Here is a 17,035-nt window from a genome sequence, read left to right on the forward strand (position 1 = left end):
GGCACAGTGGCTCACGCCTGTAATTCCAGCACTTTGGAAGGCCAAGGTGAGAGGATCAGTTGAGGACAGGAATTAAAGACTAGCCTGGACAACAAAACGAGACCCTGTCTGTACCAAAACAAAACAAACCAAACAAAAAAGTTATTAATAGCTAATATGAATTGTATGAAGCCTTATCCCAACTTAATTGAACTTGGGAGCCTGCTGTAAATTCTAACATATCCCATCCCACAGAACACATTTCCTCATTTGGGGATCCCTGGTCTAGTAGAAAGATGATGGAAGTTGAAGTTGGGAGGGATGGTTTCCATGTCCTAGGTAATAGCTTCATACCCACAGTGTCTGGGCAGATAAACATTGCAATAATGGAAGCATAAACAAAGTCTAAAGTGCCTTCTAATACGGCATAGTTATGAATGTTCCCAACAATCCCCTTAGAGTATCTTCCTGCCTACAAATTAAGCATAGACTGGCCCTGAGTAAAGCCTCCTGGGCACTAATGGTTTCCTTATCTACAGCAGCTCCAGGAGGCCACAGCACTCAATATTGTTTGCATTTTCTTTTTGCTAGCAAATTCTGTGAAACCCACAGCTCCTGCCTGGCCATGTCCAATCCTGGCTGCTTCTCAAGAGCATGTGTCAGGAGTCTCGGCTGGGCCAGGCACGGGGGGCTAGGCCAGGCGCGGGGGGCTAGGCCACACCCAAAGGTCTGCCAGGTTCCAGTAGGTGATGCCAATGAATAGAGAGCCATTCTCCTTTCCTGCCTTCCTTTTCCACCTTCCCAGGCCAGCAGCCTCCATCTTTTAAATTTTCTTCATGTTCCCTTGTGAATCCCAAGGAATTGCCATTTAAAATCTTTTAGAAATATACTAGTAAATATAAAAAAGAAATCTGTCTGCCCCAGCCCATCTGGCAGGCCCCATGGTATAACTCTGCCTAGTATAAACCTGCCTGAGATAGTCCATAAGCATAGTGCTCAGTTCTTGCCAGACTGCACCTGAAGCTCATTTCACAGCCATTCTTCTTCAGAATTGCTCAAATCTCTTAATTCCCTTAGAACAGCAGAGCTAAGAGAAGGTTGGTGCCTGCCACTTGACTTACCTGAGAAAAATAAGGAAGCTATTATTATCCTTGGTCTTTGGACATAATTGTGATTTAACAATAAATATGATGTTTTGAAATCCATAGCACCACCTCTGCAACTCAGGGATAGGCAACAAAGTCAGGGAATACAGATGACACAAACACAAGCATCTGGTTCCATTTTATTAAAAAACAAAACCAAAAGAAATTTTGCAGTGAAATTTCCTGGAATTCACAACCCTCATTTAAAAATCCTTATAGTTGCAATATTTTTTTTTTTTAGCCAGTACGTAAGAACACGATTGCACTTATTTACATGATAGTCTTCTATATAACAAAAATAACCATGTTGTAATGATTGTTTGCAACTATCATCCTTGTTTCATCACTAGCCCATTATGAGACAAGTTGATTATGCTCTCCAAGTACAAAGAGAATAAAGCAAAATAAAAGTCTGTGTCTCCTAATAGAAGACAAATTCATTTAAAGACAGTTACTTTTTTTTTTTTCAATTTCTTTGTATTTCAAGAGGGATATAAAGTGCTTTGAAAGGAGTAGGGTAGGTGCCTGAGGTGGGGAAGAAGGAAAGAAATTTATACAGAAAAAATTAAACTACACTGCCTTAACTAATCATCTCAATACGCATACAACTTTGTACAGAAGATTAGTTTTGGGTAAAAACACTACATAATTCACTAGGACTTATTTCGGCAATTAAGAACTAACTGAAGTCCAAATTAAAGACTCCCCATGCAAATGTCATCAGGAGTGACTTTTTTGTGATTTTGGGTCAGATGCTATATAAATCAAGGAAGCTCAGTCACACAGTCTGAATATGGAGAGGACAGACAATGCCAAGATGGGACCATCATCTACGACCTGCAGACTAGCCAGAAAGACCTTGTGGGGAAGCTAAGTAGACTTTACCCCAACATCAATCATTTTACAACAAAAGCATTTTGTTGGAAGCATTTGTTTACAATAAAAGTAATTTGTGTTAGGATAGAAAAAAAGCCATTGGAATTTCCTCTTGCTAGTAGGGAGGAAGATTGATTTATGATGTCATGTCTGATTATTTATAATTGTAAATTCATTATTTGCAGATTTTTTTCTAGTGGGAAATAATGTGCTGTACAAAGTAGTTAAAATAAGTTATTTCTTTTTCACATTTTTATAACTGGTAATTGCTGGTTATGGTCTGCAGTCTACAAAACTGGGTATCACATATGTACTGCTTGAGAGTTTCCCCTGGAAACCAGAATAATCATCCTCCCAGCTCATGAACATTTTAAAGAACAATACCATTTTTTTTCCAGAAAATGGATGGAATGTAACTTTTCACACATACAAAATTACTTCATTTTCTAAATGTAAGGGACACCCCTCTATAAAAATAACAGTCCCTCCCCACTCCCACCCCTACATCTCCTTCTAATTATAAAATGGTAGAACCATCTCAGATTACTAATGTGAAAGCAGGAAGTAAATATATTATGTACATGTACAAAACACATCAGTATTTCACACCATTTACATTCATATGAAAGAAGTCCTTTTATTGATCTTCCTTTGCAATTTCACAAGAATAAAGTTGAAATAACTTACAAAAACAAGCAGTCCCTTGCTTATAACTGCACGAACATTCTAGCCAGAGGCATCTTCTTTGCAAACAGGGCAACATTATTCTTCAACATTTTGCAGAAGTAAGGGCTGCCGACAGTGAGAAGATCTGTGGGGTTTCCTTCAACTTTTTAGAGTTTGTGACATTCTTTCCTCATTTGATAAACGTAGACCAAATTCTCAACTACCGAAGAAATTGTATGATGAAAGGCAAGTAACTGGTTGTTGAATTCGTGACCCAAGTCAAATTAATTTGCTGAAAGAATACTTGCGATTGCTCCAGCAGAGGGCACTCGGCCCCTTGCAATAACATCCTACTGAACAGTAAGTACCATAGATGCCAACACAAATTCAGACTGAAAAGTCCGTGTATGTGTTAGTTCTTCAACTGCTCTACTATACCCATTAGTACAGGCAACAGTTTGGTATCTTCTTTGAAAGAGCAGGATGTACTATATTTAGCTAGCTCTTATACATGAAAATTCTTTGGCTATTTAAAATCTTCACATTCTCAAAGAGAACAATGTTCTGAGTTCAGTAAAGCGCTAGATTTGTCAGAAAGTTTTGAAGGAAAAGGGGACTAAACAGTAGACTTTAAAGATGGTGTGGTACTAAGGCCACAATTCATTTTTTCGATTTCAGGATTTAGTAAGGTCAATCAACAGTCTGCAAGAGAAAACCCCATAAGGTTTAATGGTTTCATTCAACCATGCAACCCACCTGCACTTTTATTTATGAGAACATTAGGAGAAAATTCAACTAGTCAATGGAAGAAACATGTGTTCATTTGGATGGTGATCAGTCTTTGGTTTATATAGCACACATGGTCCCCACATTTTCCCTGCTTCTCCAAGCCTGTCACTTCACTAAGGATAACAGACCACAGATATTCTGCCAAGCAATGACTTTGGGTAATTCAGATTAAGCGACCTTCTCTAAGGATTTTTCTCCCTCACTGTGTTCAGACATTGCAGACCTCTTAATAGATGTGTATATTTTTGTCTTATCATTATCATCGGCAAATATTTATCAGGTGGCCATAGAGCAAATGGCTCTGTATTAAGTGCAAACGTCAGTGGTAGCACAGGATTAGAAGATCTTTGATCACTGAAATTCCTGAAAAAGCCACTTGATTATGAAGCACTCAAGGCAGGTGAAGAGAGATGTGATTGACCTCAGCAGGTTCTTGTAGAACAAGCAGGATTGCAATCAAATTGCTCAGTATTAAGGGGCCACGTCTAGCATCTTGACTTGCTTCGTGAGTTCTCGGATGATAATTTAGTGTCAATAAAAGGTGTAGAGTGGAAGAGTGTGGCTATTGATCTGTGGGTCTTTAAAAATTAATGTTCCTATTACACAGGGTCTGGGGTTGAGTGAGGACAAAAGGAGGGAAAAGGAAGAGCTAAGGGATGATGAGAAACTCATATTAGCTTCTTAGAATTAATTTATTTTTCAGGCAATCCAGACCTTCTTTGCAATCATGACTATTTTAACTCATGAGTATTTAATTCCTTAAAAATACAAACTCCCCAAAACCCAGGTCAGCTCTAAACCTAGGGATGAGTATTTACTTGGGGACAGTATGCACATTTTGTTAAGCACAGAAGCTTTCCAGCCCTGCCTTGACCAGCTCCCTGATCAGAGATCCTGCCATTCTCTTTTCTTACTTCCTGCAGGGTGACACTCCCATCCCATTTTAACTGCCAACATCAAACGTATTCATCCATGCAATGGCATGGATGAGGGATCTCGGTGGCCAAGAGCACTGCATGAAGAACCATGCATCCCCACCTTAGAGGGTAGTCTCTTCGTGTCTGTCAGTCTTCAGGAATTAGTGGCCCTCAGGTCACTTAAGATGAGCAAGCGCTTGTGCTAAGAAGTTAGGAAGAATGGGCATTCCATCAGGTACAGTATACAAGTTTTTCCAAGAAATTCTAACCCTGGGGGCTCAGGCGAATGAGGAGGGTCAAATGCTGAGGGTGGGAGAAAGCAGATCTAGACAGCATTCTGGAATTGTTGCTTTGCCATTATTTGCCCAGAAAACATTTATGGCAAGGAAGCCTGAAAACATGGCAATGGTTGTAAGATGGGTTGCGATACAACTGGTGATATGAGAAGTGAAAATGAAACTGACTCTTTTAGGGAGGGCATTGGTTTATAGTAAACTGGTTTGCTTCATCAGAAGTGAATATGGATATTGTTACACAGTATAAAGAAGAAAAACACCAACAACAGTAACAATGGTAACCATGATAATGACAATAACTCTGTAGGTATAGAACCTCCAGTTTTTTTTGTGTTCTGAAGGTTATTTCAGAGTTTCTTGCAAGAGAGAAAACAAATTAGAAAAAAAGGGGGAGAGAGAAGATGGGAAAATAATTTATGTACGGGTATACAAGGTAAGATATAGGCAGTCAGAGAAAAACAGATATAGACAGAAAAGGAAAAGAAACCTAAGTGAGAGAAGATATAAAAGTGCTACTGGAAATTGCCTCTGTGGCCTTAGTACCAGAAAAGACTGGGCTCTGGCTCCACAGAGGGAGTGACTCCATATCCCAGATTTTTTGAAAAAGTTTTGATCCAAGGATTTTTTTTAAGTCAGGGTGATACATTAAATGGATAACTAAATGTCTTTTAATTTTTTATGCTCTGCAAAAATATCCATCTAAACAAAACTCATAAATAAGAATCCTATGTTAGATCACTGGCATTGATTTGGTTTTGAGAGTATGGTAGCCTCAGGGATGTCAGGGCAGTAACTGAAATGGCCACTGGGCATAGTGAGTTTTGAAATGACCAAACCCAGATCTATGAATTTCCAGGATATTTCACCAGGATGAAGGAAATGTTAAAAACAAGAAAACAAAACAAAAAAACAAATGAACATTTTTGGACAGAGCTTTGCCTCCACGATTCTGATCATTACCATGTGATGTCAAAAATGGGTAGGTACCTTTGCCGCTTTTAATTTTCTACCTTCTCCAGACTCTACCTCTCCCTGTGTAGATGACCAGAGTTGACACTCCAGGGGATATCTAATCCTAGAGATTAAGTCAATGTTCAAAAGCTGTATTCATAGTCAGGGCTCAGCTCTTCCAAAGGGACTAGCCACACAGGAGGTAGCAGTTCCTGAAGGTGACCCTAAATTATTCTGAGTGAATGCAAATGCTCCTTTTCTTCCCCATTGCACTGGGGTGGCAGGTGGATGCTGACTTGGAGTAAAATGCTGGCTATTGGAGGTGGTCATAATTCATCAAGTAGAGACTGGATGATCACAGGCCCCCAAAGATTCTTTTTCAATAAGGCCACATAAAGTCTTGCATTTGGAGTCAATATTTCTCATTCTTTCCTCCCAAGTTCGTGAGTTTTCACTACAGCTGTGGGACTGGGGGACATTGGGAAAGGACTTTCACCAACCATGAAGAAGAAGAAGAAGGGGTTGAGGTAAAGTTGGGTGATTTCAGTCTGGAGTTCTCTTTGGCTCCTAAGTGCCACATATCAGTCCAAGGGTTTGCCATAGAAGTGAGGGGTATAATTTTGTTTCAGCACCAAATCAGCATGGTTTGTGTGACTTTTAAGTAACAACTGGTCAGAGGAGTAACAACAAATGGTCATGGACATCAGTGATATGGTTAGAAAGTTCAAGCAGAAATTTTAGAAAGGGTTGCCTGAATCTTTATTCACTACAAAATAAATGGACCTCTGGGCCTCTCATTAGGCGACTTGGGTGGTGTCCAGTTCTCCCTGGAGGTAATTAAGGTATTAACCTTCTTTTCTTTTGTAAGGGTCAGGGGATCTTGTGAGAATACTGGAGGAACTCTAGACCTGCATTGTCCAATTGGCAGCCACTAGCCACATGTGACTATCCAAATTGAGAGGTGCTGTGAGTGTAAAAGACACAATGGATTTAGAAGACTTAGTACATAAAAGCATGTAAAACATGTCATTAATTTACATTAGTGACATGTTGAAACAATATTAGGTTAAAGTACATGATTAAAATTATCTTTACCTGTTTCTTTTTACACTTTAAAATGTGGCTAGTAGAAAATTCAAAATTATGTCTGACTTGCATTACGTTTCTGTTGGACAGTGCTAGCCTAGACTCTTGCTATAGAAAAATGCACATCTGCAAATACACATACAGTTTGCATTTGCTTCTAGAGGGTACACACACCCTCTGACACTCATCTGTAGACTACTGGGTCTCCAGGTCAGTCTCTTTGTGGGAGGTAAAGAAGGCTATAAGGAAGGGCTGTTCCCCTTTCTTCTGAAAGAGAAACTTTCTGGTTAAGCATTTTTTTTTCTTTTTCTTTTTTTTTCTTAAACTATCAAAGCTACAGGAAAAGCCTCCAGAAACAAACCTTTGGTAAGTAGTGAATGGCAAAAGCTCAGGGGGTTTGCAGCAGGACCTTCTTGGGGTCAGATCTGCAAGCCTCGGGTTGGCCTTTCAGACCTCTCATCGTCTATGAGGCATCCTGTAAGTGCAGCTGTGGCCAGGGCTTGCATATGCAATCCATTCCTGATTCACCTAGTTCTTGGCAGGAAGAGAAAATACTCGTTAATCAGAGGACTAAACAATCCAACGCGCATTCTCTCCCTGGGAATGGAATATAATTTATATTTCTCTTGCTATTGAATTATCCTTCTAATTCCACTGGACTAAAGTTAATACCAGTAATACTAAAATTTGTTTTGGGCAAAGCCGACTGAAGGAGGATTCAGTGGCACAAGCCTATGCTGACTGTGAAAAATAAACACCTTTGAGATCAAGAATCCCACAGTGAGAGCGAGGATTTGAAGGTATCCAGAGATTGCAAACTCCGTGACTAACAGCAATTTTTAAACAAGGCAAAACAAACCAACTCCTACTTGGACTTAAAACTTCAATCATTTAGATTTTTATTCTCAGCACCATAGTTGTGCCAAGTATCAAAGGCTGTTATTACATGGTACATGTCAAGTAACTCTACCTCCCCAAGCTACGAAGCCTGATTGCCACAAGTCATAGCTATCTGCAAAAATTGATCCTGCCTCTGAAAGGCTCATCTGTGGTCCTACAGCCAGAGGAGCTTGGGGACTCATGTTATTAAACCCTTCACTTTATAGACGGAGAAGCCGAGGCTTAGTAAAGCGTGTGGTTCATCTAGGATTCTCAATTCAGAGCTCTCTTCATTCCTCCTGCCTCTTTTCCCACACATAGAGAGTGTATTTCATTACAGGAAGCATTGGACTCCTAGGGAGATGAGACCTTTCTGAGGGTAATAATCATCTGCCTTTCCTTACTGTCTACTTATAAACCATCAAATAGGAAATTGGTAAAGGTGGTGAAAAAAGAGCAGCTAGTATTCTCCCTTGACCTGCACTCCATGTTTCAGCAGGCGGCAAGGATTTACAGCAGAACCAAACTCTTTTTGAATGAATATTAGTCTAATGAGGTGGAAAAGTCCCCATCAATACATAAAAACAACTCAGTGAGAAAAGCTTTCTTTCCTAGTTAATCCAAGCCGCAGCCTGGTGTTTGCCAGCTGCGTAGAGAAAAGGTGATCCATCTGATTGTTCAGAGACGTTGTCAATGACCTTAGTCATCTCTGTATCTAGATAGTCTGAATATATTACAAAATTGCCCGCTGAAAAAATAGCACATTTCTGTCATAGTTACAAAAAATGAATAAAAACAGAAACAGTTTAAAAACACCATTGTGTTTCAGTATTTACTTGATACCTCTTTTCCTTTCCCTCTTTGTCTATTGCAGTCAGGATAAACTTGATCTAGCAAATTCTTATGCTGCACACTTTTTGGTTCAAATGATACAGCAAATCACACCTCATTCCTCACTTGGTATCTGGACATACTCAGGGAGCCCTGGGAAGCAATCTGCTAGGGATTCACCTAAATCCTCCCACATGGTCTTGTGAGATTCAACAGAAGTGTGTTGAAATTAAGGTAAAAGCTAGGTGCTACTGCAGCCCCCACTGTGTTTGCTATTGGACTTAAAAATGATTGGCTTTTCTCTAAAGACTCCATTTTTTACAGAACCCACTTACAGAGGTAAGAAAAAAGCTGTTCTAGCCCAGGGGAAACCAATGCAACTGGCATTTTGTTTTCAATGGGAAGGAAACGTGGTATCCGGTTTTAAAACCAGCCTTACAATCACCAAAGACTGGATGCCTTGGAGGGGACTTCTGAGTTCAGAATTTCAGCCAAAGACTGTAAGACCCAGAAGAATGCAACGGCTTCCCTAGAGCTCCCTTCTCATGTCACATGGGCCCTTAATCAAGCCCGGCAAGTGGAAGCCAGTGTGATGTGGCTTAAAATAACCAGCAGTGGCCTCAGCAGATTTAGAGCTTAGTGTTGGGGTCTCTGGCAGCTGGGGTTTTTAAAGGCCCACTTAGAAGAACTTAGATTCTTAATGAAAGCTGGCCTTAGTCCATTTCAGGGTGCTGAGGCACTTCTCAAAGCCATGCACACTTCATGCTGAGAAGTCAAGACCACGTATCTCAGAGATGGAATACAAACTGATCATAGCAAGAACTGGTGCTTCTAAACAGGAACCTATACAAAAGCTGGAGTGCATCAAAGGAAAAACAAAGGAATAGATGGAAAGTAAAGTACAATAATCTTTAAAAAAATTGCCAAAGAAATCAAACAACATGCCAAAAACAAGAACAATAAGACACGGAAAGAATTGAAATGAAACTAAGAAATCCTAAAGGTGGCCTTTCAGTCTCTGTTTTAGGAGCTTCTGAAATGTATGTCTAATGGACATGGGAGTGGAAATCAGCTTTCAACTTCCCAGCTGCCAAGGCCACAGACTGCCATACAGATGGAGAAACTGCATCCTGATTGACAAGACTTTGGATATTGCTTTTCGTCAGCATTCTTGAACGGAGCGCCCTGGAGTTGCCAAGGTGATCTGGAGGTGTGTGTGTGCTTGGTCCAAGTCTTGGAGCACTCCTCCCTTCCTTCCCCTTGGGTCCTACTATCTCTTTTCTTCTGGATTTGTCATTTCAAGATTTCACCTCTTCACAGTCCTGGTCAGTGGAAAGTTCTACATCAGACAGTCCAACTTCCATTGCCATGATCAAGGAAATGTCAGAATCACTGCTTACAGCTGGCTCCTGCTCACCTGGGAGGAGAAAGCAAAGTTCACAGTGAACACCAAGCTATATCTTTGCATGCTGGTTATTTCAGTACAATTGCTTGTAATAATATTTCTTTAAAGGCCAAGAGAAGGTATTATAAAAATTGGGTATTCTGTAAAAACTCTAGTTAAAGCCTCATGTCACATGGGTCAAAAAGTTAAATGCAAACAAAAGAAACTAGAAGAATAAAATATATCCTCGAAGGATATGTCTTAGTAGGAAAATATATATCTACTATAAGTTGGCCAAGAAATTCTATTTAGAAAAGTAATTGGTCAATCCACAGAAGAAAAGATTGTTACATATGCGTAACATTTAAAAATGTTAAACACACGTAAAATAAAATCAAAAGGCATATCAAACTCAGGAATTTGCAAAAAATTTCACAAAGGTTTCTATTCTTAACATACAGAAAGCTTTTAAATCAATAAGAAAAACAGTTCAATAGAAAAATGGACAAAGGTTACCATTACACAATTCATGGAAGAGTGTAATATAAATGACCAATAAATATATGGTAAAAACAAGATATCCTTTTTTGTCTTATGTAATCTTCATTCTTTAAAAAAAGATAAGATAATATTACAGTTAAGGGTACACTGAGGTAGGTAGGTACATGATACACTGCACATAGAACTGTGAAATTTTCACTCAGTAATTTCCGAGATGTATTATAGAGAAATAACTGGAGATGCAAAACTATTCAATTAAGCATTATTTACAGTGGCAAAACATTGCAAGTAACTTAAAGTCCAACAATAGAGAATATCTGAATAAACCTATTACTTCTAAAGGACAATGTTGTTATAACCATTAAAACGACGTTTTCAAAGAATTTATAGTTACATGAGAAGATGTTCACAGTATACTGTTAAGTGAAAACAGAAATATTTAAAACGTTGTATGCAGTGGGGTCAACAGAGAAAGTTAAATGGAAGCAAGGAAACCAAAAATGCTAACGAGAGTCATCTCTAGTGTTGGGATTTATATTCATTTTCTTTTAACATTTTTTTCAGTTCTCCCAAATACTCTTCAATGAACGTATATCACTTAGTCATTCAAGACATTATCTACTGTGTCCCTACTGCACACTAAGGATTATGCTAGAGGTTATGGATATAGGGGAGAGCAAGACGATCCCTATCCTGAAGGAGCTCATTGTCTGGTGGGCAGGTTGACCATTCACTAGGCAATTACAACACAGTGAGATAAGCACCAGGATGGAAGATGTACCAGGTATTACAGGAGCAGGTAAGAGGGCTATGTAACCATATACTGGGTGCAATGTCTAAACTGAGTCCTAAAGGATAATCTGTATTATAGCCAGATGAATAAGAAGAAATAATCCTTTAAGCAACAGCATGTACAGATGGCTGGAGGTGATAGGGAGCTGTGGGCAGGCAGATATCAGAGGGTTTTTAATTTGACTGGAATGCAGAGTCAAGCTAGGGAATATGGACAGAGGAGGCCAGAGAGCTGAGCTGCAAGCTGCATAAAGGCAGCTTTCAACCCAAAAGGTCTTGTACTTTCTCTTACTTTGCAGAAGAAATATGCAATTAAAAAAACCAACAAAAATGTATAAGTACTAAAGAATAATAATGGTTATAATACTTTTGTTCTGATAATCACTAATGTAATTTTTTCATGTTGTGGCACAGTTAAGAAAAATACCTGAGTTTCAAGGAGGACAGTGAATTCCTCAGATGTTTTAAAGGAGACAAGAGAACTAACAAAGAATTATGGTCTGAAGAATCAGTTTTATAGAAGTGGGGTATTTCTCCTTGAAGAGGTCCTTCACATCCCTTGTAAGTTGGATTCCTAGGTATTTTATTCTCTTTGAAGCAATTGTGAATGGGAGTTCACTCATGATTTGGCTCTCTGTTTGTCTGTGATTGGTGTACAAGAATGCTTGTGATTTTTGTACATTGATTTTGTATCCTGAGACTTTGCTGAAGTTGCTATCAGCTTAAGGAGATTTTGGGCTGAGACGATGGGGTTTTCTAGATATACAATCATGTCATCTACAAACAGGGACAGTTTGACTTCCTCTTTTCCTAATTGAATACCCTTTATTTCCTTCTCCTGCCTGATTGCCCTGGCCAGAACTTCCAGCACTATGTTGAATAGGAGTGGTGAGAGAGGGCATCCCTGTCTTGTGCCAGTTTTCAAAGGGAATGCTTCCAGTTTCTGTGCATTCAGTGTAATATTGGCTGTGGGTTTGTCATAGATAGCTCTTATTATTTTGAGATACGTCCCATCAATACCTAATTTATTGAGAGTTTTTAGCATGAAGGGCTGTTGAATTTTGTCAAAGGCCTTTTCTGCATCTATTGAGATAATCATGTGGTTATGTCTTTGGTTCTGTTTATATGCTGGATTACATTTATTGATTTGCGTATGTTGAACCAGCCTTGCATCCCAGGGATGAAGCCCACTTGATCATGGTGGATAAGCTTTTTGATGTGCTGCTGGATTCAGTTTGCCAGTATTTTATTGAGGATTTTTGCATCAATGTTCATCAAGGATATTGGTCTGAAATTCTCTGTTTTGGTTATGTCTCTGCCAGGCTTTGGTATCAGGACGATGCTGGCCTCATAAAATGTGTTAGGGAGGATTCCCTCTTTTTCTATCGATTGGAATAGTTTCAGAAGGAATGGTACCAGTTCCTCCTTGTACCTCTGGTAGAATTCGGGTGTGAATCCATCAGGTCCTGGACTCTTTTTGGTTGGTAAGCTATTGATTATTGCCACAATTTCAGAGCCTGTTAGCTCAATGAAATAAAAGAGGATACAAACAAATGGAAGAACATTCCATGCTCATGGGTTGGAAGAATCAATATCGTGAAAATGGCCATACTGCCCCAGGTAATTTATAGATTCAATGCCATCCCCATCAAGCTACCAATGACTTTCCTCATAGAATTGGAAAAAACTACTTTAAAGTTCATATGGAACCAAAAAAGAGTCCGCATTGCCAAGTCAATCCTAAGCCAAAACAACAAAGCTGGAGGCATCATGCTACCTGACTTCAATCTATATTACAAGGCTACAGTAACCAAAACAGCATGGTACTGGTACCACAACAGAGACATAGATCAATGGAACAGAACAGAGCCCTCAGAAATAATGCCACATATCTACAACTATCTGACCTTTGACAAACCTGACAAAAACAAGCAATGGGGAAAGGATTCCCTATTTAATAAATGGTGCTGGGAAAACTGGCTAGCCATATGTAGAAAGCTGAAACTGGATCCCTTCCTTACACCTTATACAAAAGTTAATTCAAGATGGACTAAAGACTTACATGTTAGACCTAAAACCATAAAAACCCTAGAAGAAAACCTAGGCAATACCATTCAGGACATAGGCATGGGCAAGGACTTCATGTCTAAAACATCAAAAACAATGGCAACAAAAGCCAGAATTGACAAATGGGATCTAATTAAACTAAAGAGCTTCTGCACAGCAAAAGAAACTACCATCAGAGTGAACAGGCAATCTACAAAATGGGAAAAAATTTTTGCAACCTACTCATCTGACAAAGGGCTAATATCCAGAATCTACAATGAACTCAAACAAATTTACAAGAAAAAAACAACCCCATCAAAAAGTGGGCGAAGGACATGAACAGACACTTCTCAAAAGAAGACATTTATGCAGCCAAAAAACACATGAAAAAATGCTCATCATCACTGGCCATCAGAGAAATGCAAATCAAAACCACAATGAGATACCATCTCACACCAGTTAGAATGGCCATCATTAAGAAGTCAGGAAACAACAGGTGCTGGAGAGGATGTGGAGAAATAGGAACATTTTTACACTGTTGGTGGGACTGTAAACTAGTTCAACCATTGTGGAAGTCAGTGTGGCGATCCCTCAGGGATCTAGAACTAGAAATACCATTTGACCCAGCCATCCTATTACTGGGTATATATCCAAAGGACTATAAATCATGCTGCTATAAAGACACATGCACACGTATGTTTATTGCGGCACTATTCACAATAGCAAAGACTTGGAACCAACTCAAATGTCCAACAACGATAGACTGGATTAAGAAAATGTGGCACATATACACCATGGAATACTATGCAGCCATAAAAAATGATGAGTTCATGTCCTTTGTAGGGACATGGATGAAACTGGAAAACATCATTCTCAGTAAACTATCGCAAGGACAAAAAACCAAACACCGCATGTTCTCACTCATAGGTGGGAATTGAACAATGAGAACTCATGGACACAGGAAGGGGAACATCACACTCTGGGGACTGTTGTGGGTTGGGGGGAGGGGGCAGGGACAGCATTAGGAGATATACCTAATGCTAAATGATGAGGTAATGGGTGCAGCAAAACAACATGGCACGTGGATACATATGTAACAAACCTGCACATTGTGCACATGTACCCTAAAACCTAAAGTATAATAATAATAAAAAAAAAATCAACCAACCACAAAAAAAAAAAGAAATGGGGTATTTCACAGGGAAATATCCAACCTAAAGACTTAGCTCTTATTTGTTTCCTAGATCCATAATTGCAGGAAGTTCATAGCAATGTAACAGATTAATGGTTAAATGGAAATCCTGGAAGCAGCTCTATAAAGATACAAGTCTTTGGTATTTAAAAACAGTGGCATTCAACAAATAGTCAAGAAAACTAGTCGTTTAGAAAAAAGTGAAACTGGATCTGTGCCTCACACTTCACTACAAAATACATTCTAAGCTGGCTATATATGATCTCCCATCTTCATTTTATGTGCGTGTGCGTGTGTGTGCACTTCCTTTTCATTTATCTTCTCCAGAGCCACCTGGTGCCTTTGATCCCTGACCTTAGGGGAATTCTCAAGTGCAAACTGTGGTGGTTCTCCCTTTCCCCATGGCTGATTTGTGCTTGTTTTCTCAGCAGGGTGGTGGCGTGCTGTTGTGCAGGGTGTGTACTGCACCACTCCAGAGCACAGCTTCACTCTGGAGTCTGAGTGAGCAGTGGCTCCTGAAGTGGGGCAGGACACAACCCACACAGCCGGATGCAGGGGCTTGCTGTGTCTGCAGTCTACTAAGTCATGGGCCATTTATCTGTTTATTGCAGTTGCCTAAATTGTGTTATTGTCTCTTCTTGCATTTTCCCTGTCCATGGTGTGCTCTGTCTTTAAAAAAAATCCCTTCTCTGTGGTTTTTGTGGAATTTCAGGAGAGAGTGGGAGTGACTTCATATGGCAGGTCCACTCTTTTTACTCAGTGCACTCCTTAAACATCATTTTTACAGTAAGAACTCTCTCTCTCTCCCTCTCTCTCTCTCTCTCTCTCTCTCTCTCTCTCTCTCTCTCTCTATATATATATATATATATATATATATATATATATCTCCACACACTTTATACTTATGAGAACTGGGAATCTATCTTACTTAATACTATATTCTAGCATCTGCTATTAGTAACTGCAGGTGTTATTTTGTAAAAATTGTTTTTCTCCTTTAGGGCTAAAGTTTAATTGTCTAGAAAATGAGAATTTGGACTGGATGCATTAGAGTCCTTTCCAGTTGTTGTTTATGCATGTTTATGTGTTGATGCCAATCTAGTACAGGGCCTCCTACCTAGTGGGTTCCTGATGAATAATTATTAGATAGAATGACCACTGAGAAACAAAGTTGCCTTTTTTTTTTTTTTTTTACAATTTTTCAAATTGTTTTTATTTTTGCAATTTTTTTCTTAATAAAAAAGGGCTGCTATTGTATATTTAGTACAAGTAGGCACGAATGGGAGAATTCCCACTTTGGAGGTGTAATGAAAGCTGAAATCTTATTCCTGGAGATAAAAAATGAGAGCTGTACTTTACAGGGAATTTAATTTCCACTTCTTTTCTTGCAGTGGCCCATCAATCAACTCGGCTCACAGGAAGCCAAAATTTTCAGCTCACAATTAAACTGGAAGTCAACCAAAGAGCTCATCATGGAATGAATTTATGACTTTCATATGGGTCCAGCAAAAAAAAAAAAAAAAAGCACAGATAAAGAGCTGACTTAGTTACAGTTCTATAGAAACAGAACTCACTGCTACCTACAGTGGCAGCTTCTCACCTTCATTCTGGCTTTGCAGCCACCAGCCTCAGCAGATTCCATAGATTCATTCACACCTTGGTTTTTTCTAAATGGGAGTGTGTGAACTGAAAGAAAAAGGGGCCACAGGGACTGATGTAACTATGAGCTGCTGAAATCATGGTGCTACTTTGGAAATTAAGACTTTACTATACAGTGCAAGGCAAAGGTGAATTCAAGTAAATGAAAATAGAGAAATTTACAAAAATGGTTCAATTTTTATGATATAACATTGCACCAATATCATCTAATCATTTTCCATTTAAAAACTTGTTTTTAAAATAATCTGAGGATGTGAAATTATTCTAAGTATGTTCTATGTTTTTAATCAAACTTGGTTTGTTCCATAATTTTTAACAGTTTTTATCATTTAATCAAGGCAGATGTTTTAGTTTGAGGCTACAATAATACGAATGAAAACTTTGTCAGCAAAATATTGAGAAGGTTTTCTGTAGGTGGTACTAATTGGGGACTATAAGTAGCTATTAACAACATAAATGTCGACTGAATTTGCCTCCTTCTCTGCAAAAACTAACAAAAACTAATGTAAAAGTAATATTAGCCCTCATTTGATACAATCACTCTTTGATGTAGGTATTTTAATTAAAGTTGATAGATGAAAAATACTCTTAGTCCATTTGACATAGTAGGATCATATCTATTTGATATACTGTCTTCTTTTGGTTGTCACATGTTGTAAAACATTGAGAGATTTAAACAGGAGGTAATCTGATTTGCCTAACATTTTAAGAGGTCACTGTTGCTGTTACAAGAAAAATATTGGCACTACAATGGGCAGAAGGAATCCAGTTAGGAAACTATTACAGCAGAACAGATGAAACATGGTGGCTTGTTGTGGTGATAAGGGTGGAGATAAGGGGACAAATCAAAGAATGATTTTGGATGAAGGATCCACAGGAAATGATGGACTAGCCAAGGGCAGTAAAAGAGGAGAAAGTAGAGGAAAATTTCCCATGTTTTTCGAGGAATACGGATACCATTTATTGAGCCAGAGAAACTGGAGAAGAAGCAGGTGTTAGAATTACATCAAGAGTTCAGGTTTGAATATGGTATGTTTGAGATGCTC

At 38.9% G+C, this 17,035-nt stretch overlaps 1 protein-coding gene across 1 annotated transcript in view; it reads right to left on the minus strand.

The window, feature by feature from the left end:
- Nucleotides 1–1,351: 1,351 nt before the first annotated feature.
- RNF150 (ring finger protein 150) overlaps nt 1,352–17,035 on the minus strand; it is a 285,174-nt gene continuing 269,490 nt past the window's right edge. Inside the window, exon 7 of the mRNA XM_003257744.3 lies at nt 1,352–9,832. Coding sequence (XP_003257792.1) covers nt 9,714–9,832 — 119 coding nt within the window. The 3' untranslated portion in view covers nt 1,352–9,713. The remainder of the gene's footprint in view (nt 9,833–17,035) is intronic.

Source organism: Nomascus leucogenys, chromosome 7b (genome assembly GCF_006542625.1).
Source record: "Nomascus leucogenys isolate Asia chromosome 7b, Asia_NLE_v1, whole genome shotgun sequence".
Classification (NCBI taxonomy): Eukaryota; Metazoa; Chordata; class Mammalia; order Primates; family Hylobatidae; genus Nomascus; species Nomascus leucogenys.